General features: G+C 48.6%; 1 protein-coding gene across 5 annotated transcripts in view; it reads right to left on the bottom strand.

The window, feature by feature from the left end:
- The window catches only part of MYRIP (myosin VIIA and Rab interacting protein), a 380,023-nt gene that overhangs the window by 92,359 nt on the left and 263,647 nt on the right, over nucleotides 1–24,017 (bottom strand). For all 5 annotated transcript variants that reach the window (XM_040479864.1, XM_040479863.1, XM_040479867.1 and 2 more), the window contains 2 exons: nucleotides 8,562–8,698; nucleotides 2,563–2,643 (listed from right to left, as the gene is read on the bottom strand). In XM_040479864.1, coding sequence (XP_040335798.1) covers nucleotides 2,563–2,643; nucleotides 8,562–8,698 — 218 coding nt within the window. The remainder of the gene's footprint in view (nucleotides 1–2,562; nucleotides 2,644–8,561; nucleotides 8,699–24,017) is intronic.

The following is a 24,017-nucleotide window of genomic DNA, read 5'->3' as shown; positions in this document are numbered from 1 at the left end:
ATTTCTATCATCCCTCTCTTAGTTCAGCCCGGAAACCTGATTCACACCAGGCACAAAAACACAGGTCTGCAAGGGCTGCGTGCCTATGTCTTCTTTGCCCGGATTTCAACTTCCTGTTTCCATTTATAATCTCCTCCTCATGCATTATTTAACACATGCAAACCTCCTGAAAGCTGCCTCAAATCCTTTGTAGAGCGAGACTAGGTGTAAATACATCAACTCACTCATTAATCAATCAAAAAAACTTAATTCAAGCTTCTTAGGCTCCTAGAGACACAAACGTGGACCCAGATTGGCATCTGGCAGACATGAGTAAATCTCTAAAGCCAAGCCGGTCAAGCTCAGAGCGATCCAGCCGGCTGACGGGTCCATTGTAAGCTGACTATGATGATACAAGACACCCGGATCGGGGTGACCCAGGTCGAGGCTCTGTGCACCTCAGGGTGCCCGACTGAACATGTATTTTCTCTAATGTCTCCATACGAACAGGCTACAAAATTGAGGTTGTCATGACACCAAGTACTCCCTGGAGGACACTGAATTTCCCATGTCTCTTCTTCAAGATACTAGCCAATATATTTGTCACAGAAGAAGTGCTTGTAAGCTCTTGCTGGTTCTGTGAGGGGCCCCATGATGCCTTGAGAGGCAAACCAAGTCCACGCTCTTGTGTGCTTCCCAGGCTACTGGGTGGCGGGGATCATTACCCAGCTCCACAGGTCCCGCGCAAGTACGAGCCTGGAGCCATAACCCAAAGGCTCTGGATGCTGCGGTCATGACTTCCAGAGGAGGATGAAATGAGCACTGAAGATGGGTTAGCTTGAAAGTGAAGGTTCAGGTCGGTGCCACAGAGGGAAAGACTGTTGGGGGGTGTAGAGGAAGGAGAAGAAGCCAGAGGCAGACTGACCTAAGCTCAGAAGGCCAGCAGACAACGGGATGGTCAGTTTTAGGCATCAACCTGGCTAGGCTACTGTACCCAGTTATTTAATCAAACTGGGGTTATGAAGGTATTTTGTGGATGTGGTTAGCATCTACAGTAGTTGACCTGAAGCGAAGGGCATTGCCCTTTAGGTAACGTGGGTGGGCGTCATCCAAGCTGTTGAGAGCAAAGGCCTTAAGGGTACCAACTGAGGTTTCCGAGAGAAGAAAGCCTGTCTCAAGACGGAAGCATGGACTTCTGTCTGAGTCTCCCACCTACTGACCTACACTGTAGACTTCAGGCTTACCAGGCCCACAACTGTGTGTGAACCAAGTCCCTAAAATAAAATAAAATAAAATAAAATAAAATAAAATAAAATGAATCTGTGTGTGTGTGTGTGTGTGTGTGTGTGCATATGTCCTACCGGTTCTGCTTCTCTGGAGGACCCTGGTGGATATGAACAGTCACTGAAGGCAACATCAATACCAGGGAATTGTGGGCAGGAGGTGCTCAGGCCATGGATGTCAGAATATCAGGGTAGAAATTGAAGGACAGAATTGGAAACAGAGCTGACAGGAACTTGAGTGGCTGGGGCGACGTAGCAGGGAGGGGGGCTGAGGGAAAGGGAACTCTTGCCGGTGGAGCTAGGCGGCTGAGGACCTTGATTAGGATGGGCTGAGGTTCAGATCACTGTAGGATTTACAGGGCTTAATAATCAAGCTTTGGAAATGTGAGTTGAGATCTCTGGGCTGAAATGAGTGCCGGGCATTTCAGCCTCGGCAGTGAATGGAGGTGCACGGGGGGCACAGGGGTGTAAGGTACCCCGTGGAGAGGTTCCAGGCGGCAAGGATGGAGGGGGATGGGACCTTTCTGGGAAGGCACCCAAAGGAGAGAACGGAGAGCAGCTGTAGGGCACCAGAAGCCGGGGGCTCAGGAGGCTCTCAAGGTCCAGCACTCAGGAGAAGGAGGTGAAATAGTGGAGAAGGTTTTATTGAAACCGGAAGTTTGTTTGGGTTTTAACTTGTGCTCTAAGGGGACTATTATATTGGTATAAAAAAAGGAGAAGTGAATCAGGAAATGACACATTCTTTATAAGAATATTTTAATTTTATTATTATTTTTAAATGTTTATCTATTTATTTTGAGAGAGAGAGAAGCAGAGAGAGAGAGAGAGGGAGAGAGAGAATCCCAAGCAGACTCCGCATTGTCAGCACAGAGCCGGATGCGGGGCTCGAGCTCACGGACTGTGAGATCATGACCTGAGCCAAAACCGAGAGTTAGACGTTCAACTTACGAAGCCACCCAGGCACCCCTGCAAGAATATTTTAATATGAGCTACGTGGGTGTATTCATTATTATATTCCAAGTCCGAAAGATGGTATTGGAGCTCTGACTCACCAGGTGATGTGAGGTACCCAAGGGTGGGGTAGCAAATGTGTTTCTTTAGGCCACGCCTTGCGTATACTCACGAATTTCAACGATGGAGTCACACAAATGGCAACAACAAGAATGCCCGTGGAGACCCACACACAGCCACAAACAGTTGTGTCCAGCGGTTACAGTGCAACCGGGAGACCCTGATGGGGTCTGAAGGTGTTCCTAGCCCTCCAACTTCCCGTTAGCTATAAACTCTTAGGCAAACTCACCTTCAGACTGTCTATAAAATGTTGAATCACTGCCTGACACACTTCCTTCATTCTCCAGGTTTGCCTCGAAAAAGCTTCCTCCTACAGGGAGGGAGAAAGCGGGACAGAGAATAGGATTATCACAGGTCCCCAGGGAGCACAGGTGCACGGTCACAGAACTGGCAGGTCACCTGTACCCACTCTGATTAAGTCAGCTTTGCAAACAGGTTTAGGGAACCTCTGGGTTTTATAATAATGCTACAGTTTTGGACCAGTCACCTTATTCTTCTCACACTGATTCATGGTGTAACGTTGCTGCCTCCCCTAGCTTTCTTCCGGTACCTTCTTTGGAGGCAGTGTGGAGTCAAAAACAGAACAACAGATCGAAGTCAGAGACATGAAAGGTTGATTCCTGGACCTGCAAATTACTAGCCATGTGACCTTGAGTCTGTGACTTAACCTCTCTGACACTCGGCTTCCTTACTAGAAGAAAGAGAAATCTCAAGAGCTCGTGACGGTGATGAGACCCTGTGGGTTTGGTCTTTAGCTGCGGTCTGTGGCACGGACCCACACAGCTGCCTTTAGCTAATGATTTAACTATCACCCTTCTCTTCTGTAGAAGGGAGTTCACGTGGAACAAGCCCAGAGATAGCCAAGGTCAACCCCCTGGCATCTGATCTTTGAAGGCCCGCTGCCTCTCCTCTGGTCTTCTTTGGATCGAACACACAATCCTAATCTGAATCCAGGTCGGGCAGAGCAGTTGGCTAAGCCCTTTTTAAAGCCCTTTTCCAAGTTGGGGATTTTTATGTGTTCATTCATCAAATGAGATCTCTGAAGATGGGGATGATGGGACTCTTTTAAAGTCACTGGATATTATATCCTTGGTACCCAAGATAGCACCTAACAGTGGGTGGCTCAAGAAAAATGGATTGGATTGGATGTTGGTGGGAACACTGATGGAACCCAGAAAATAAATATGGGTCTATGTGCCTTAGCTCGAAATGGGGCAAATGCCAGTAATGCTATGTCAAACTAAGCAACGGGCCTCCAGTGCTTATAATACACCCTGTGCTTTCTTGGATGGCTGTTAGGGGGGCTCCCATGTGGGAAATCCAGGGGTAAATGCTATAGGTATTTGAGGCAGGTTTAGTAGCTGGCTACCTTCACAAAACAAGCCATTAGTGGGTAGCCTGTCATGGCGACTCAGTCTGACCATATACCATTCTCTGTGTTTGTGTTTTTTGCCCAGCCTTTCATAATATATATGAAGTCCATTTATTCTAGCTCTGTGACCCTGAGGATGTGGCTTTGTCTTTCTGGGCCTCAGTGTCTTCACTTACGATGTAAGGCTTTAAGATGTCATCTCTGCAGACCCTAAGCTACAGATCTTAGTGCAAATATTTCACTGTGGTGTGGCTACAGCCAGTATTCATTCATCCATCCAGCCAAAAGTCCACAAGCACCTACTAGGTGCCTGGCTCTGGGCTGGGTGTTAGGGTATACTGGTCAGCAAAGCCAGAAATCCTTGCTGCCCTGACCAATTGGATAGTCTAGTGGGAAAGAATTCATCAAAGATTTATGTAAGTCAATGTAAAATTATAGATACGTTAAGTGCCCTGACTGGGTGCTTCATAGTATGGTGGACGTGTCTAACAGGGACAGTGAGTCACCAGGCAGAGGGGTGGTGGGGAGGCGGGCAAACAGCGTGCACAGGGAAGGCGGTGGGGGTAGCAGGTGCATCTGAGGACCGAAACCGGAGGCAGTGTGGCTGGGCTTGGAGACCCAGACCACACAGGGCATGGTGACCGCATCTTTATTTTTTGATCTTTATTCCAACAGCCACATGAATAGCCAGTGAAGCTTCCATGGAGGTGATCTGGTCAGATTTGCACGTCCAAGTGCACTCTGGCTACCATCGGGAGAACAGCTTGGTGGGGGCAGTGAGGAAAGGCAGGGAGTGGAAGCCCTGAGTGCAGTGTGCTCTTGGTTGAGGGTCTCCGCCACCTACTGGGAAGAGCACTGAGGCAGGGCGGCAAGTGGGGGAATGTGCAGACCAGGAATGGTCTGGGAAACAGAGAGACCCGGCATGTTTACAGATCAATAGGAAGGAACCAGTTAAGAGAGAGGCTGGCTTAGCAAGAAGGAAGGGATGCATGACCTTGAGACCTTCCTGGAAGGTGACAGGATCCAGTGTAGGGGTGCCTACTACCTGCCCTGTGAAGAAGGTGCGGTCATCTGCCGAGAGAATGGGGGAGGGTGGAGGGGGGAATGAGCAGAGAGAAGATCTAGAAATATCTTGGGGAGAATGAGCTGCCCAGAGGGCAAGCTCTTGCTGTGCATCATTTTGAACCTGCTAGTACAGCATCTCTCCCCCCGTGTCCCTTTAAATTCACAGGTGGGATCTTTCAGTGTTATTTAGGAATGGCAGAAAGTGGCTGAACTGTTCTGGAAAGCACTGATGTGGCAGTCACACCAGGTCATCCTATCTTTTGTGAGTTGCAGGAACCTCTGATTTCACACGGCTCAGCATTTTCAAAAGACCACATTTGTCAGTCAAATCCCAGATGAAGGATGTTATAGACCTTTACAGGAATCACATCCAAAGTAGATATACAGTGTTCATGAATAAAAAGGCAGGGTTTATTTCTCCCATTTTATTTATCCCATAAACACGTATTTATCCAATAAACGTTTATATATCCAATAAACGTGTATGTTATTTATCCAACTGTCTAGAGATTAAGTACATTAATAACGACTACATTTATCATTTCACGTAGTGTCGCTTCTCTCTAGGGTAATGATTAAAAATGTCACGCTCAATCTATCGGATGAATCAGGTGAGCACTCGTTACCATTGGACACTATATTTTTAAAAATTTTATTTACTTATGATCTGACCTCTCCAACTGGCCTGCTGGCTCTGGAATGGTAGGGTATTGTCTGTCTTGTCACTTAAACCAGGTGGGCACACAGTAGGTGTTCAATACATGTTTGCTGCATGTTTATTAAAGGAATGAATACCTCTTAGATCTATCTGATGGAACCAACGGGTCTCCTTGTAGGCCTGGCCTATCCCGGTCACCTGATACGGTCTGTGGGAGGAGTAAGCCTAGCTTGGGAGGGCTGGAAGGACTGACGTGGGTGCAGGGCGGGCACCTGGTGGCTGACCCATAAGATTCTACGAACTCAATGAATTTTCAATGGACTGAGGGTGCTCAGGCCAACTACGCTGGTCCTGGGGGTGGAGAGGTTTCACAGGTACAAGGAGCTCCACCCCGAGAGTTCTGGAGCAGAGCACATGCCTTGCGTGCCGTAGATATTGCATGTTATGTTCTGACCAACACGATTCTGAAAATGAGTACCCTTTGCTGGATCTGAAGATGGGCCCATCTTATTTAGAATGCTTGCTGCATAGGGCCGCCTGGGTGGCTCAGTCGGTTGAGCGTCCGACCTCAGCTCAGGTCATGATCTCACGGTCCATGAGTTCGAGCCCCGTGTCAGGCTCCATGCTGACAGCTCAGAGCCCGGAGCCTGCTTTGGATTCTGTGCCTCCCTCTCTCTCTAGCCCCTCCCCTGCTCATGCTATGTCTCTCTCTGTCTCAAAAATAAATAGAAACATTAAAAAAAAAAAAAGAATGCTGCTTCACAAATTGTGGTCAGGTGCTCTCTGGGGCTCTCCATCTCGGCTGTGCCTTAACATACCCCATGGAGCTTTACAAAGTATCTGTACTGGGCTCACCTCCACAGATTCGGAAGTACGTGGCTGAGCGTGGAAGATGACCCTGTCACTGGAAGGTGATTCTGGACTGAGTACATACGGTTGGGATTGAGGAAGACAGGTAACAACAATGCAAGGGTGCTGGGTGATAGGTGGGAGCTCATTGTGAGGGCGCCCCAGTCATTTGGCGCAACCGGGAGGCCACGTGTGCCCTGGGGGATTTCCCTCTACTTGAGGCGTGAGTGAATTTTCTAGGCGGTGTGTAGAATAAATCCCATTGTTTCATGATCGTGGCTTATCAGCTTTGAACATGACCTCACAAACTGTTTCTTGTCCCCTGGTCTTCGCTTCTGTTAAACAGAAATCTTAGTTTAAATGGCGCCCTGAATCATGAAAGCAACTGACTGGAATGCTTCAGCGAAGCGTCTCCGTACCCACAAAATGCTTTCAAGATTAAGCGAGTGCCACGCTGAGGACAGGAGATGTGCCAGGGGCTGAGCCACACTTTGGGGACACAGAGGTGATGAAGCTATCGCTTCACAGGGTTGAGCAGGAGAGAGGCGTGTAAAGCATTCCCTGAAGGCCCGGATGAAGGAAGTGGTGAATCCCGGAAGGCCCAGAACCCAGATCTGCCTCTATGGTGGCAGACAGCTACCCCCAGTGGATGGTTTTCCTCAGAAAGTGACGCGTTGAAAATTTCAAAGCCCTGAGCTGGCCCGCTTGGGACGCATGTTGCCTGAGCCACCCTTGGGGCCTGAGGGAGAGAGGGGAGGAGGGCAGACCTGTGGTCTCTTCTGTGGGATTCTCCACATGTTTGCTTTTCCCCTCGTCTTGCAGTAGGCAGTGGAGGTCTGAATTTGGTGACTGGTATAGGGGTACACCAAGCAGACCTGGGGGCGTGTGTGAGAGAAAAGAAAGGATGAGATGCAGTCAAGTGAGCCAATAATATTCTGGAAACTTCCTGAGGTATCTCTCTGGGTGGAAAAACGCTGTTAACAGGATTCCTCTCAGGCTTTATTTCTTTTTTGGCCTCCATTCCTGGAGAAAAGGTTTTTCAAAAAACCAGCAAAGCGAAGATAAAAATAATCTGTGGAAACCTTCAGCGCTGCTCTCTTAGCTTAGGCTTCCTGAACGGTTTGAAAGATAGGGCCTAGCAACCACCACAAAAGGCCCTAATGATTCTCTGTGTTTAATGCGTCCTTTAATGCTTTACTCCCTCGTCTCAGTGGCTGGCATATTTTTAGATAAGACATGGCCATAGACTTTATTGAAAATACGACAATGTAAAATAACGACGGCGAAAAAGCTCCAGAATGAGACGGTGAGATCTTTTTTCCTTCCCTCTTTCTCGTGGATAAAAAGCATTTACCTGTGTCAGCAAAGTGTTGGAAAAAATCTGCCTTTAGATAGAAGGAAAAAGACAACAACAACAAACACCAGCCTTTTTTTGGAGGATACGCTGTTCATATTCTGACAGCGATTTCTTTCTACTGGCTGGTGTAATAGAACTGAAGAATATAACTTCTCCTTCTAATTACATTGGTTGTCTTAACTGTATGAAAACAGCGAAGGTAGAATTAGTCCTTCAGGCTTCCTGGGAGAGAAGCCCGTACTTTCCTGACTCTCCCAACACATCAAGTTCTGGAACTGGTGTGAGTAGAATTTTGGAGTAGGAGGGCAGGGGAGTGGAGGGCATACCTCAGAGTACAGACTAGTCTATGTGATCAAACAAAGAGGACTTTCTGACGTTTTAATCGTTAGGGGGAGACGATCCAGAATCTTTGATTTCTAGGGATCTAGAATTAATATGTCCACAACATGCAGAAATACTTTGGTCTTCTTTTTTAAATGTTAATTTATTTATTATTTTGAAGGGGGAGAGGGGCAGAAAAGAGAGAGAGAGAGAGAGAGAGAGAGAGAGAGAGAAAGAGAATCCCAAGCAGGCTCCATGCTTTGGGCACAGAGCCCGACTCAGGGCTCGAACTCACCAACTGTGAGATTACGACCTGAGCCGAAATCAAGAGTCGGACACTTAACTGACAGAGACACCCAGGGGCCCCAATACTTTGGTCTTCTCAGCACATTCGACAGCCCAGTGGGGATGCTGGCACGGGGTAACTCAAATTTAACAGAATCTTTGGTATTTAGCCTCCTACTTCTGATCCTCATTGGGGCCAGATAGTTAAGCAACTTTCTTGGTCCCAGTTGAGTGTGGCCGGTGTCGGGGGCCTCCCAGCCCGGCCTCCTTCCATCCCACCAGCCCCGCAAAGACTCCCAGAGCAGAGCACTGCCCACGTACCTAGAATATCGAAGCACGCCCCGCTCTCCAGCCGGTGTTTCCTGTACAGGTTCTTCAAGACTTTAGCACTGCCAAAGCGTTTGAAGCGACTCTTCACGTTATTGTAGAACCATTCCAGAGACTGGGTCCTCAGAAGCCTGCGGAAAACACAGAATTAGAAAACAAAATCAGAATTAAAAACCGGAGTGATTAAAATGGTGGGTGGCCAAAGGTGCCGTGATACTCCGCAGCGCCTTCCATCAAGACGTGCAGCTGCCTTCTCCACTCTCGAGTCCAGGCTGGTGCGCGTGTGTGACTTGTTCAGACCGCGGAGATGGGTGGGTGTGACACTGCAGATCTTGAGCCTTACGGTGACCTCTCTTGCCGCTCCTGGAGATCCTGCACCCCGTGACCACGCGAGCAAGCCCAAGCTGGCCTTCGGGGTGCCCACGGACACTTGGCCCAAATCACCCCTTCCGCCTCAGGCGATGACCGGCCCATCTCAGACAGGTGAGCGAGGGAAAAGGTGACAGGGACCTGGCGAGTGACAAAAGTGATAGCAGCCAGGAGGACAGCAGCGAGGATGAGGTCCAGGCCACCCGGACAAAGAGATATTCAGCAGCGGTGTGGATTCAGAAGATGAAAGAGCTGACTCTGGTGATGAGGACACAGGCCAGCCTGTGGCAGTGACGGGGGGTGGCCAGGGGAGCTGCAGCCACAGCCGGAGCCACAGTACCAGTCTCACCCCCAGGGGCAGCGAGCACTCAGCCCACGAGGCTGGCAGTGAAGCCACAGCTTTGGATTCCAGGCACAGTGACCGAGTCCCGGGACCCCCGGGACTGGCGCCGACACGACTGCTGTGCACAGAAACGCATGTTTCCAGTGGTCTCTTTGTGAGCCCTCCGCTTTGTTCGTTTTCCTCCCCTCCTCCAAACCTTGGCTGTTATTAAAGCCAGTCTCTCTTTAAACAAATAAACAATTGCCTGGAGATGCATGAGTGGCCTGAAGAAGGACCAGCAGAGCAAGCACGCATCTGAGCCCATCCAAACAGCAAGTGGATAAATGCTGGCCATTTTAAGCCACTGACTGATACACCTGCTCAATAGCAGGCTTTGTATGTGATACTCCTGTTGCACTGACAACACCTCTCACTCAGCACGAGAGAGACAAGATTCTCCAGCCACTTATGCAATCAGCTGGGAGCACGGAGGGAAAGCAGTTTCTTGGGCAGTGCTGGAACGGTGGGTCCAGAACACTGACAAGATGCTTCTCTCTTTTTTTAATTTTTAAAAAAATCTGTAAGAAAGTTTATTTATATTTGAGAGACAGAGCTTGAGCGGGGGAGGGGCAGAGCGCGAAGGAGACACAGAATCCAACGCAGGCTCCAGGTTCCGAGCTGTCAGCACAGAGCCTGTGCACGATCATGAGATGGTGACCTGAGCTGAAGCTGGACGCCCAACTGACTGAGCCACCCGGGCGCCCCTCTTTTTAAAATTTTTTAAGTTTATGTATTTATTTTGAGAGAGAGCAAGACAGAGAGCAGGGGAGGGGCACAGAGAGAGGGAGAGAGAGAGAATCCCAAGCAGGGTCTTGCACCACCAGCACAGAGCCTGATGAGGGGCTCAAACTCACGAACCGTGAGATCATGACCTGAGCCAAAACCAAGAGCCGGATGCTTAACTGACTGAGCCACCCAGGTGCCCCCAAGATGCTTCTCTTTTTGGCTTGATGACATATTTCTAAGTCCCTTCCATTTCAAGAATAGCTTTTACTGTTACTTTTATTATGAATGTAATAACACATGCTCACTTTAGAGAATTCAGAAAAGCGAAACGAACATAAAGGCCTCTAATTCAATGGATGAACAAGCACATCTGTATCTACTCTTCCTCCCCAGATGCCATTAAAATGGGAGAAGATACCCAAAGGGAAAAATCTACACAAACGAAGAATAGGGGTGAGAGCAAAACACCAGAGATTTTGACATATTTCTGGAAAATCGAAAGTCGATGATAGCATGAACGTAAGAGAGAATTCTGTCCTCCAGACAGGTACAGGATCTGGGCCTCCTGGACTGAGGGGTCCAACTTGGAGCTGGCTTGTGCCAAGAGCGGCACGGGCTGTGAGACGGAATTCAGAAAGCTGATCTAATGGCTGCATACACGACAGTGAGGCCTCTCGGTCTCCATCCCAATTCCTAATCAAATGGACAACTGGTCCAGGGATGCTTTGTCCTTAGGCCCCAAACGAAAACAGTCCTGTAATAAAATTGGACAATCTACTTGAAGAAGACTAGGGCTTGAATACAAGGGTCACACCTGCAGTGAAACCTTCCTTGGGCAGCTTTGGAAGAGTGTTCCCCACCCCCGCCAACACCTGCCCACCAGATCCTGTCCATCTACCTGAAGATGGGCCTGGCCGACAAACTTGGAGTTGTCAGTCGGCACATCACCCCCGGTTCAAAGGACAGGTCTGCTGGGAATACTAGCCTATCCATGTTAGCCATCTTTATTAATCAGCCAAGACCTTTGTTAAAAAATATGAATAGACAACCAGAGATCACTAGAAATTTGAAACAATCCAATGGATTGGGAAAGAAGGACCAAGAGAAACTAAGGGGGAACTTTTAAAAAGAGAAATGAAGGTAATCTAGGGTAACGAAAATCGCTCTAAACATTCTAATAAATGACAGTGATTTGAAACGACACTGTACCTCATCCATATAACAAGACTACATGATGTGAAAAGTAAGTAATCAGGCAATAATGGTTTCTTGGACACAGAACCTATGATCGGTGAAATCTTCCAGAATGCAGAGCAAGAAGTCAAAAAGATAGGACTTATCGGAGAAAGGAACATGAGGATTAATTCAGTGGGCTCAGCATCTAACAGGATTCCAGGAAGGGAGAAGAGGAAAGAAAAAACATCAGATATATAACAGAATAAAAGGGGCCCAAGCTAAGAAAGGCAAAGGTATTTAGGTTAAGAGTCTACCAAAGGCCAAGCAGAATAAATTAAATACCAAACAAAATACAGCAGACAATCCTACCTACATACATCTAAGATTCAGACCCTCAAAAAGATGAGGCTTTGAAGGCTTCCAGACAGAAAAAAAGGGCATTTTTGCAAATGAACAAAAATATGAATGACATTAACATTTGAAATCTATAACACCGAATGCAAGGAGACAACGGAGCATGGGTTTCCTAAGCCCAGAGAAGAAATAACAGGAACTCAGAATTCTATGTTCAAACTGTCATCGGAGGAGGGCCCAATAAAGGTATCTTCAGCCATGCAAGATCTCCGAAAGTTTATGTGCTTTCTGGGAGGAAAAAAATTCTTAAGGTAAACCATAGGAGAGTGAAAAAACCATCTAAGAAAGAGGAAATCATGGCCCTCTAGAAAGAGGGAGTCGGTGCAGGGATCCAATGGGCAGAAGTCTCAGCGGGTATGAAAGGCAGCACAGCGGGTATGAAAGGCGGGCAGTGCAAACAGGCCATTCAATAAGCGCATAATTAAGAGGCCAAATGAATGTAGAGAGGTGCTGAAGAAGGAGGCACATCTTTCTTTTGGCAATAAGAATAAAGAAAGATAATTAGAAGCCCCGGGGAAAACAAAAACAAAACTCAAACGGCAGCTCTAGAAAGCGACGGTCTAATCAGGAAGCACATTCAAGGCCGTCAACTAACGAAGCAGAAGAAAAGAGGCAAACGGCTCGTGGCCCGGGTTCGTGGCCAAGGATCACATTTCCTTCTCTCTGCAGACTTCACGACAAGACTCTGGTCTGTAGCAAATTGTATATATTGTATTATATATATAATATATGCATTATAATTTTATGTGTATAATGAAAACACCATTTTACGTTTCACACCCTATTTATAGACAAAGCATGAAAGGCCCTCCCTGTCAAGACGTTTGCATTTTTTGCTGAAAGCGAAACCAAGTCATCAGCTGGCCTGAAAGGGAGCCCGGATGCAGAGAGAGGCAGGAACAACACAGACGGCTCACAGAGGCTAACTTCCTCTTCTTGCACAGCGGGGTCCAGACCGGCTTCTCGAATATATGGACAACCATCACGGTTTAAATATGTCATATAAAGTGACAGAGGCCACCGGGTATTAATAAAACTTTGGGGGGAGGGGAAAGAGGTAGCAAGGACGTGGGCCAGGCATGAAAGTCTAAAGTTGACGAGTCAAGAAATGGTAAGATCAACACGTTAGTTAGAATTTTAGCAGTAACCCCAAGGAATGTTTACAGGTGACTGCTTGGGGCATTGGGACTTGGCATGTTGCTGGGGGCATGAGATCCTTTAACTTTCATATCATTTTGTATTGCTTGAATTCTTTTTTAACCAGGTACATGCATTAACGTAAGAGCACTGAAATAAAAACAAAAGGGGTGTCTTGGTCAGGTGGGTGGCTCAGTCAGTTAAGTGTCCAGCTCTTAATTTCAGCTCAGGTCGTGATGTCACGGTCATGAACTCAAGCCCCACGTTGGGCTCTGTGCTGGTCGTGGAGCCCGCTCAAGATTCTCTCTCTCCCTCCCCCTCTGACCCTCTCCCCAGCTCATGCTCTCAATCTCTCTTTCTCTCTCTCTCTCTCAAAAAAAAAAAAAAACATACGTAAAAGAAGATTTTTTAAAAAATCACCCCAAAGTCTTACCACTGGAACTTGACATCTGAAGTGTTTGTTATGGACTGAAAGTCTATATCCCCACAAAAGTCCTATGTTGAAACCGAATCCCTGATGTGATGTTACCTGCAGGTGGGGGGCGTTGGGAGGTGGGGCCCTCATGAACGGGATGGTGTCACTATAAAAGAGACCCTAGAGTGCTTCGTCCCCTCTCCTACCGTGGGAGGACACAGCGAGAAGCCGGCCGTCTATGAGCTGGGAAGCGGCTCCTGGCCAGACACCAAGTCTGCCCGTGCCTTGATCTTGGCCTTCCCGGCCTCCAGGACTGTGAGACATACGTTCCTGTTGTTTAGAAGTCAGTCAGTCTGCGGCATTGTATGATAGCCGCTGGGAACAGTGGTATGTGTGGGTGTGTATGTGTGTGCACACGTGTGTGCATGCATGCCTAACGCAACACACATGGGGAAGACAGTGTCGGTCTCAAGTCTGTTGGTGCAGAAGGGGCCCCAGGGCCAGTGTCGCTCTGAGGGACCACGTTTAAGAGGGAGGAAGCTCCTCCCCCTTCCGATAAAGCCCAGCCGACAAAAGCTGTGGGGCAGCATCAGTGCAGCCACCAAGAGTACCCAGGAGGCAGTGAGGGTGGCAGTGGAGGGGCACCCCTCCTAAAAGGCTCAGGACTTCACTGAAGAGAAGTTCTGGACGGGCTTGCTCCTGAGCACATGCGAGGGACCTCCAGTACATGTAATATGCACACGTTAATTTGTTTTTAACGTGTATTCATTTTTTGAGAGAGAGAGGGAGAGAGAGAGACAGAGCCTGAGTGGGGGAGGAGACACAGAATCCAAAGCAGGCTCTGTCAGCACAGAGCCCGACACGGGGCTCGAACTCACGAACTGTGAGATCATGACCTGAGCCGAAGTCCGACGCTTAACTGACTGAGCCACCCAGGCGCCGCCCCCCACCCCCACCCCGACACTGTCTTTTAAGTAACAAGGGATCACAATGACTTCGATCCCGCAGATGCCCTCAGAGCTCAGTCTGTCACTTCATTCAAGTCTCGGCACAAACGTCACCCCCTTGTGAGGCCCTGCCTGGCCACTTTGGCTAGAATACCACGACCACACCAACACGTCTTGTATCACTCACCTTTTCTCTCTCCGTTTTCCCACAGAGTACTTCTCTGCCCCTCATGTGTCATTATATATAATTGCACAGAGTTACTTACAAGTTCATATGCTGATGCATTAATTAATGATTGTTAAATTGGTCATGATTTCTTTCTCCTTTCCAACAGAACGTAATAAGCTCATGGGAAACAGGGGTTTTTTTTTTTTCCCACTCCTGTATCCTAAGTGCCTAGACCCACCGTGTGCACACAGCGGACACTCAATAAAATCCGGTGAGTGAGGGACACACACTGTGCTAACCTACTGTTTTCACTTGCTATTCCTGATTGAGTTCAATGTCCTTAAACCGTCTTCCCCCACGGCACCTTTGGCAGTCCCAGGGTTCTCCACGGTTTGGATGCAGCCTGCTTTACGTAACTGATCTCCTATCTTCGGACGCAGAATTTTTCCCCATTTTGTTTTCTATTAACAACAATTCTATGACACGTATGTTGGCGGCTATGGTTTCACACAGCCACGATCGTGGATTCTAGAAGAGGAATCACTGGGCTCACAGATATCAATCTTTCATAAAGTTTGTACCAGAAAGCTTGCTCCTCACCTGGGCGTGAGATTCTAAAATCCTCAACGTGGCCTCACATTGAAAAGAAAGCCCCAGAGGAGTGGCTGATGGCTCCGTGCAAAGCCCACTTGTGGTCCCTACGTGCAGCCCAGGAAGGAAGGCAAGCATCACCTCCTCCGCACTCGGGTTTGACCCCCAAGAGGGCATTTAGAGGCTGGTCTCCACTGAAGGGAAAAAAAGCAGCTATCCAACAGCACGTACCAAATGTGTCATCCCTTTTATTTAAAACTGCATTATATCACCCGTATCATTGCTATTAAAACAAATGGACACGGTTATGCGAGTGCTTGTTCCATCTTGGGCACTGTGCCAAAAGCTTTCCTCGAATCCTTTTATTTAATTCACAGAGCATAGCACGGGGAGTTAAGACCATGCGTGCTGGCCCAGGGATTTGCTACCTGTGTGGGTGCTGAGCAAATTCCTGTCTGTAAGCCTCAGTTTTTTCGTCTATAAGATGGGGATGACAGTAACCACCTCGTAAGGCGGTTTGAGGATTAAATGATAGAACACAAGCAGTAAGTTGCCTGGCGAAACGTGATTTCTTAAGACAGCTCGGTGATTTCTTAAGACAGCTCCACAAGGGCGAGCCTCATTGGGATAGATGGTTAAGTCGAGATGTAGTAAGATTGACTGTGTCGCCCAAAGGAGCAAAGCGCGTCAGCAGGGATTCAAAACGGGAGCTCAACCATGCAGATGTGCTCGCCACGGGCATTCAAAGGGAAGAGAGATTGGCTCTCCTTAGTGCATTTTCCTGTAGCATTTTCATTTACTACAAAGAATAACTGTCATTTAGTTTAGCATCTGTCACTTTTATCGAAAACCCATACAGCTATTTTCAGAATAAACACTAACACGGCAGACAGGAAAAAAAGTACAGAAGACTTTGTCCTTGGAAACCATAACATCTGGGCTTACGATTTATTTGATAGCTTTAAAAGCACAAACGGAATGTGACTCTAGACATGTTCTCCAGGCCACGTCCCCGGTGCACTGCCCTGCTCTCCGAGCCGTCGACCATCACAAAGGACCTGTTGGTGGCTCAGCAATGTGGCTGAGGGTCCACAATGGTCCTGTTGGGGGATGGTTGTTACTGTGTTCCACATTCCTTTGACCAAAGGACATTCCCTGTCCTTTTGGGACACTCACCCTTCCCTCCTAATGGAGGGTAAGTTGTTCTGGAAAACCTAGCGCCCCTTCCCCTCGCTCTCCCCCACCCCAACACCGCCCTGGTCAGCATGTGGGTGGTCACACGACACAGAACAGCGAACCCAGGTCAAGATGGAGGTTTTTGCTGCTGCTCTTGGAAGGCGGGGTGCTGCCTTTCTGCTGGGCTGGCCCCACAGAGGAAGGAAAGCCCAGAACTGCTGGGGCCATCCCGCCCATCACTTGGGGGGGATATCTGTGGTCTTCTGGACAGAAGCAGATCTGATGTTGGAAAGGGACAGGATCCTGCTGCTACACTTCGAACGCTTGTATCTCCTCAAGCCCAAGGTCAAGCCCTGGACTTGTCTATTACATGAGCCAGTAATTTCCCTCTCTTACACCTTTTGGAATTGGTTTCCCTTATTGGCAACCAAGAGTCTTCATACCTCAAGTATACAAAAGGATGAGCTCTTTCCTCCGTGGTTGCACCCAAACTTTTGGCATTCAGAAGCGCGTTAATGACCTCTACAGTGGAAGCCCCAGTGTGCTCAAGTCTTGGAGTGGGACCAGGGCACCGCCCTGGGCTGCTGGGAGGTGGGAGGCCGGCACCGAATCCTTGGAGAATGACTGTCAAAACCACAGCCTGATTTGGGAGCAGAAAGCTTTTCTCTTACAAAGTGATGTGTTTTAGACTATGTTTTGACTTAGCGTTACCGTGGAGAGCTTTCCTGGAAGTCAGGCAAGGCTCGGTCAGGATGACCTTCATTTCATATTAGCGCTCTTATCTCACTTATTTAAAATCTCAGGGCCCAGAGGAAACGCATGGGACGCACGTGATTCGTGGGGGAGGGGTGTGGGGAGGGGGCTGTGAGGATGCCAGCACCAGCGGGGACTGGGTAAATGTGCTCCTGGGGGCTCCCTGGTCTCAGGGAGGCTGCAGACCTCAGGGTAGTCCGGTCTCCGGCCTCCACCTGAACGGGACACGACTGCAGGCAAGAGCGGACAGGAAGGAAGGAAACTCGTGTCGGCATCCTGCTCGAGTGGAAGGCAGAATGGAATCCTGTGCGTGCATGTGGACTCCTTCACTTGTCCACTCACCCATTCTTTAATTCCCTCGCTATTTCTTGCGTGCCCCCTGGGGCAGGCACCGTGCCAGGGATATCGGCGGTCACACACCGATAAGGCGGCTACCCCTCAGTGCTGCCAGACTAATCTCGAAGAGGGCCAGGTGCGTCATGAGATGGGATCAAAAGGAAGCCAAAGGTATCTCAGGAGTGGCCGGACATAGGCTTTGGCTTCTGGATTATTCCCACCGGTGGATGCGACACTACGTGTGGAGGAGAGGAGACGTAGGCAGGGGTGGGAGCCACCCTCCTGGTGACGAGGCTTGCCAACAGCTTCCCGACCCGGAACCGTCCAGAGGGACCCTGCTTGACTTCCCTGGCTTATTCTGTAAACGATCCCGCGTTATCCCTAAGAATGTTTGCACAGCGATTCTCAGCACGCTGTAGTTTCACCAACTTAAGTGTGAACGTTTCTTTAAATACTAAAGAGTTTTAAAAGTCAGCAGCGAACCTTTCAACTTCAGTAATACAACATAGTCAGAATTGATTACTTTTGGTCCTGGGAGCTACTTCGTCCTCTGGAAAATGTGATACTAATGGTACCTCGCAAGGCTGGAGGGAGGATTAAATAACTCAGCCCAGGGTGCCCAGAGAAAGGGCAGGCCCACGGTGCCAGCTGAGCCTGATGTGAGTGGACACATCTTTGGGGCATGGCCTCCCACGTCCGTATTCACTAAACGCTGCAAACGCGTGATCCCGTGTGGGGCATGTGCTTTGATGGGGATGATGGCACTATCTATTGGCAGGAGGGTTTCTCCCCAGATGCACCTGCTCTTGGAGATGCTGATAAGCCCCTCCTCTGGCACCCCATCGTCCCTTCCTACTCCGCTCCCATGTTGCAATGAGAGATGTTACCGATAAGGCAGAAAACAAGACTGGGCACGACAAACTACTTAGGTGATGCGACTAACCTCATAGACCTGTCAGGACAAGAAGGTGCCCAAGGGCCCGAGGCCATGGGTGTGGCCACCTTACTATGAAGCTCCCGAAGGAGTGAGTGAGTGAGTGCTGGGCCCCAGGACAGGCTGGCTGAGCCCCTCGAGTTACACCGGGGAAGCACAGCACCGTGGAAAGAGCTGTTCGAATTCAAGGGAAGCACGGTCTGAATTCTGGTTCTCCTGCCGTCCCGCGAGGTCACTCCGCCTCTTGGTGCTTTGGCCCCTTCTGCAAAGTAGCCGGAGAGGTGACTGACAAACAAAAGATGCAGCATGTGCCAACTGCGGCAACAACCCACCTCAGGCAAGTCACTTAACCTCCCCCTGCCTCCGTTTCCTCACCTGTAAAATGGGGATAAGCACGACAACCATAGCGCGTAGGGACCAGCTGACGGGCAAATCCAAGTCAAGTGCTCAGCCCTGACACAACTCAACCGCTGTCCTGAGTTCGAGGCGCTTCAAAAGAAGTGTATGTAGAGGAAGAGGGTCAGGTGTCCCACTCTGAGAGGGTGACAAGAGAGCAGGGTGTGACAGTGAGGGGGGCAGGGTAGGCAGACAGGTCAGGAGCCCTGTTGCAGGCTGGACCGACAGCGGGAGGTAGGACGGAACGCCACCTCCCATCAGAAACATGAGCACCCCACCTTCACAGACAGAAGCGCCCAACTTCCTCCCCCGGCCCCTAATGGTCTGTTCTGTCTTTGAGGAGACTGACGCTTCCTTATAAAGTGCTCGCAGGAGGAGTGCGTGTGTCCCCGATGGTCTGGCAGTTTCACTCTTGGAATCTCCCCAGAGAAGCACTCACAGGTGTCCTCAGGGGTATTCCCTGAAAAAAAAAAACCCGTGTACAGCCTTGGCTCATTCATTCATTCCTTGTTCATTCACTCACTCGTACATCAAATACAAATACCCACACGCCAGGTGCTGGGGTGAGCACCATATCCTGCAACGGACAAAATGGACAAGGTTTCAGACATTCTAGGTGGAGGAGACAGGAAGTGCAAAGGCCCTGGGGCCTGGTTTGCTTCCAATATCTGAACGACAATAACAAAGAGGTAACTGTCTGGAGGGGAGTGAACCAAGTGAGGAGTCTGTCAATGAGAGAATGGTTAAGTAAACTGTGGTTTATTCATTCCACAAAAGATTAAAAGATTACACAGTGATATTAAACGGATGAGCCAGATCTACCCTTATCAACATGTTTAATCTATAAAACAAACTTCAGAACCCTATGGGCTGATCATGCCATTAACGTGAGTTGGAAGCATCACATAAAGTGACTATGTGTATGTGTATATATAGTTATATGTAAGTTGCAAAGCTGAATTATCTGTATGGGAACAATGTGTCCAATTTCAAGGAGAGAAGGGTTTGGAGTCAGAGAGGGCTCACAATGGAGCTTCAACAGAGTCAGTAATATCTCATCTCCATAAAATCTGTTCTTTTTTTTAATGTTTATTTGTTTTGAGAGAGAGAGAGAGAGAGAGAGAGAGAGAGAGAGAGAGGTCGTGAGCAGGGGAGGGGCAGAGAAAGAAAGAGAGAGAGAGAGAGAGGATCTTAAGCAGGCTCCACACAGCCAGTACAGACCCGGATGCAGGGCTCGAACTCACAAACTTTGAGATCATGACCTGAGCTGAAATCAAGAGGTGGACACTTAACCAATTGAGCCACCCAGGCGCCCCACCATAAAACCTGTTCCGGCGGGGTCCATGAGGGCTGCCCCATCAGGACGGACACAACTGGCCCATGGGTGTCTTTGTAGCCTGCCAGGAACTTTGGAGTAGGCCTGGAGCAGTCCACAGTATAAACACAAGAAAACCCAGCAGAATCTGCAACACATACCTTGCCACCTATCGTCCTCATTCTTAAGAAAACCTCATCCAACCTCTTCATCTGTTCTCTAAGCACAAACCTTTATTGGAGCACTTTCCGGCGCTGTTTTCATAAATTATTTTAGGACCTGTCATCACTGTTAAGTTAAGTGTCCACTAAGAGAAGAAGCCTCTGCAGACACACTTCATGGTCTGCACTATGATGCCGCGTCTCCTAAGATGATCTCCGCGAAGAGAACAAGAATATATTGCTTCGGGTTTTCTTTCTTTTTTTTGTTTTTTGTTTTTTTGTAAACCCCAAACATAACTGGCTCTCAAGTTGTTATCTTTCCTGGCTTCGCAGGAGGGTTCTTAGTCTGTGGGTGGATGAACTCTTGTTTTTCTGGTTGACTCAACAGACATCACTTTCTTTAAAGCTCCCTCGTGCCCTGCACTGCAGATCTCATGCCCTCTACCTTCCTCCTCATGCTACGACGGTAGGCACCCCCCCAGCACAAGCTCTACGTTCTCCCCAGCACGGAAAACTGTGTGGGCTGCACGGTGACCTCTGACCCCACGCCATCGGCCCGTCAATGTTTGCTAATCCCTACCATGAACCAATGGCCCATTAGCCACAGGAGTCTCCCCACGGCTGTGTGTCAGCCCCAACAAAACCCAATTTGCCGCCAGGCCCCAAGGAAGGAGGGCTGGTCTGGGATGGGAGAATGTGTCCACGTCCAGACTGGACCGCGAGCCCATGCTGTGTGACGTCACGGGCTCGGCCGCTGGACACCGTGCCCGTCTCTGCGCATGGCCCCGGTATAGTGTGGGGTCGGGTAAAGATTCTGCACCATCCCTGGGGACAGCCTGCGGTGGTTCAACCCTCTTGGACGGCCCGTGTTCCAACCAGGAAGGAAGGGCTGGACGGCAACCTCACGCACCCAGGGTCGGGCTTCCTGAAGAGTCTGTCTGGTGTCAGACTCTCTGGGGGGGTCCACACCCAGAGGGAACCGGGGTTTCTTCTTGGTCTAGCCCGGGCCCAGGAAGATATCTAACTGCGGTCTTACGGTTTCCACTCCCCCAGCTGTGGGGCTTCTGGGAAATTGGTCTGCCGCCCAAGTAGTCTAGCTCTGGACGTATTAAAGTGTGACAGCGTCTGGTTCTCAAAGTCACAGGTGGGCACAGAGAAGGGCTAGGAGAGGAGGCAGCTGCAGTCAGAGCTGAGCACCTCCCGGTCCACAGCCACGGGGCCCAATCTTTTCAGTCTGAAAAGTGGGGGCAGGCGGGGGTAAGTACATTTGTTTGGGAAACTCGTGTGTTTTTTTTTTAAGTTTATTTATTTTGAGAAAGAGAGAGCACACTAGGGGCAGAGAAAGAGGGAGAGAGAGAGAATCCCAAGCAGGCTCCATGCTGTCAGCACAGAGCCTGATGCGGGGCTCAAACCCACGAACCGTGAGATCATAACCTGAGCCGAAATCAGGAGTCAGACACTCAACCGAAGGAGGCACCCAGGCGCCCAGGGGGACATCTTGGATGACAACGGGGCACCCGCTTGGAGTCAAGTTCTCTTCTGCGGCTAAAGTCCAACCAAACAAAAGATGGAGCTCCTTTCCTGCAGCTGCGGAGAATCAGCAACATATTTTCTGCATTCTTTAAAGCCTTTTCCCCCATTTTCTCTCCGCCCTGTCTCATTATCCTGTGTCATGATGTCTTCACTAATTCCCCACTTGAGGAAGGCATCAGGAAGAAGCCGGCAGTTCCAGAGTCATTAAGGAAACTGGTCTCTTAAAAATGATATAAGCCCTGGGGCGCCTGGGTGGCGCAGTCGGTTGAGCGTCCAACTTCAGCCAGGTCACGATCTCGCGGTCCGTGAGTTCGAGCCCCGCGTCGGGCTCTGGGCTCTGGGCTGATGGCTCAGAGCCTGGAGCCTGTTTCCGATTCTGTGTCTCCCTCTCTCTCTGCCCCTCCCCCGTTCATGCTCTGTCTCTCTCTGTCCCAAAAATAAATAAACGTTGAAAAAAAAATTAAAAAAAAAAATGATATAAGCCCAGTTTAAATGGATTTTTGCCATCGTTTATCGAGAGCCTCCTCAATCCAGGCTTTTTCAAATGGAATGTTTTTTGCATGGAGAGAATTCTTGCTGCTGTGTCTAGAAACTCAGAACAGCCCCTTCCCACAAAGTAGAAGATTTACAGAAGTTCTCATTTAAAAAAAAAAAAAAATTAGGGGAGGGGTGCCTGGGTGGCTCAGTCAGTTAAACGTCTGACTTTGGCTCAGGTCATGATCTCAAGGTCTGTGAGTTCGAGCCCCATGTCAGGCTCTGTGCTGACAGTTCAGAGCCTGGACTCTGTTTCAGATTCTGTGTCTCCCTCTCTTTCTGACCCTCCCCGTTCACACTCTGTCTCAAAAATAAATGAACGTTAAATTTTTTTTTTTTTTTAAACTAGGGGGGTGCCTGGGTGGCTCAGTTGGTTGAGCATCTGATTTTTGGTTTTGGCTCAGGTCATGATCTCGTGGTTTTGTGGGTTCGAGCCCCACACCGGGCTCTGCGCTGGCAGCTGGGAGCCTGCTTGGGATTCTCTCCCTCCCTCTCTCTCTGCCCCTCCCCTATTTGCACTCTTAAAATAAATCAACTTTAAATTATAAAAAAAAATTAGGGATATTTTTCTAGCTAAGAGAAGCTTTAAGAAAGAAAAAAATATGGGGGCAGGGTAAACTTGACCTATAAGATATTAAAACAATGCATAATAACTAAAATAGTGTGTTATATTAAAAATATAAAGACAGGGGTACCTGGTGGCTCAGTTGGTTAAATGTCCAACTTTGGCTCAGGTCATGATCTCACGGTTTGTGGGTTCGAGCACTACGTCAGACTCTGTGCTGACAGCTCAGAGCCTGGGGCCTGCTTTGGATTCTGTGTCTCTCTCTGTCTCTGCCCCTTCCCCACTCATGCTCTGTCTCTATCTCAAAAATGAATAAACATTAAAAAAGTATAATTACAAATAGGAAAGAAACCTGGAAGACAATGTATAAAATGTAACTATTGATATCTCTGAACAGTGATATTATGGGTAACTTTGATTTCTCAAACTGTGCAAACATATACTATTTATTTACTTATTTATTAATTAATTTACTTATTTATTTTTGAGAGAGAAAGAGAGAATGGGTGCGTGAGCAGGGGAGGGACAGAGGGAGAGAGAGAGAAACAGAAAGAGAGAGAGAGAGAGAGAGAGAGAGAATCGCAAGAAGGCTCTGTACTCAGAGTGGAGCCCAACACAAGGGCTTGATCTCATGACCACGGGATCACCACCCGAGCTAAAACCAAGTCAGACATGCAACCAAACTGAGCCACTCAGGCACCCCAAACGTATACTATTTTATAAACAGAAAAGAATGTCCTGCATCTTTATGAAGTTTCCAAGTAAAAGCAAGAGAGACCCTATTCCTCTATAGTATATTAAGAAGGTCTATAGCCATGGGGAAGAAAGGGTAGGCGCTCCGGCCTACTCACTTCTGTGTGATATTGGGAAAGTCAGTACTTACTCTCTGTGAACCTCAGCGTCCTCATTTTAAAATGATGTTTACAAAATCTACTTCCCAGGTTGTGAAATGAAAGATAGCATCCCAAAGGTACATAGTAGGGATGCATCCACGAAGGAGAGGGACAGGCTGCAAGAAACGTGTTAAGGAAAACGCTGAAAACACACAGATCCATCTAGATCACAGAATATAAAATAAATTAGAAAAGTACAAAGCTTTGCTCACATGGATTCTAGATTCATGGCAGTTCACTATAACCTGGCGGCAGAAATAATCAACAAAAAAGCTACATTCACTTAAAAAAATTTTTTTTAATGTTTACTTATTTTTGAGAGAGAGAGAGAGTGAGCGAGAGAGCATGATTGGGGGAGGGGCAGAGAGAGAGGGAGACACAGAATCCAAAGCAGGCTGAGCTGTAAGCACAGAGTCTGACACGGGGCTCGAACTGATGAACCTTGAGATCATGACCTGAGCCGGAGTCAGATGCTTAACCAACTGAGCCACCCAGGCACGCCTACATTCACTTTTTCTTTGGCAGGAC

The sequence above is a fragment of the Herpailurus yagouaroundi genome, unplaced genomic scaffold, assembly GCF_014898765.1.
Source record: "Herpailurus yagouaroundi ecotype Mexico unplaced genomic scaffold, PumYag 159, whole genome shotgun sequence".
Taxonomy (NCBI): domain Eukaryota; kingdom Metazoa; phylum Chordata; class Mammalia; order Carnivora; family Felidae; genus Herpailurus; species Herpailurus yagouaroundi.
This window is presented reverse-complemented; position numbering and strand designations above follow the sequence as displayed.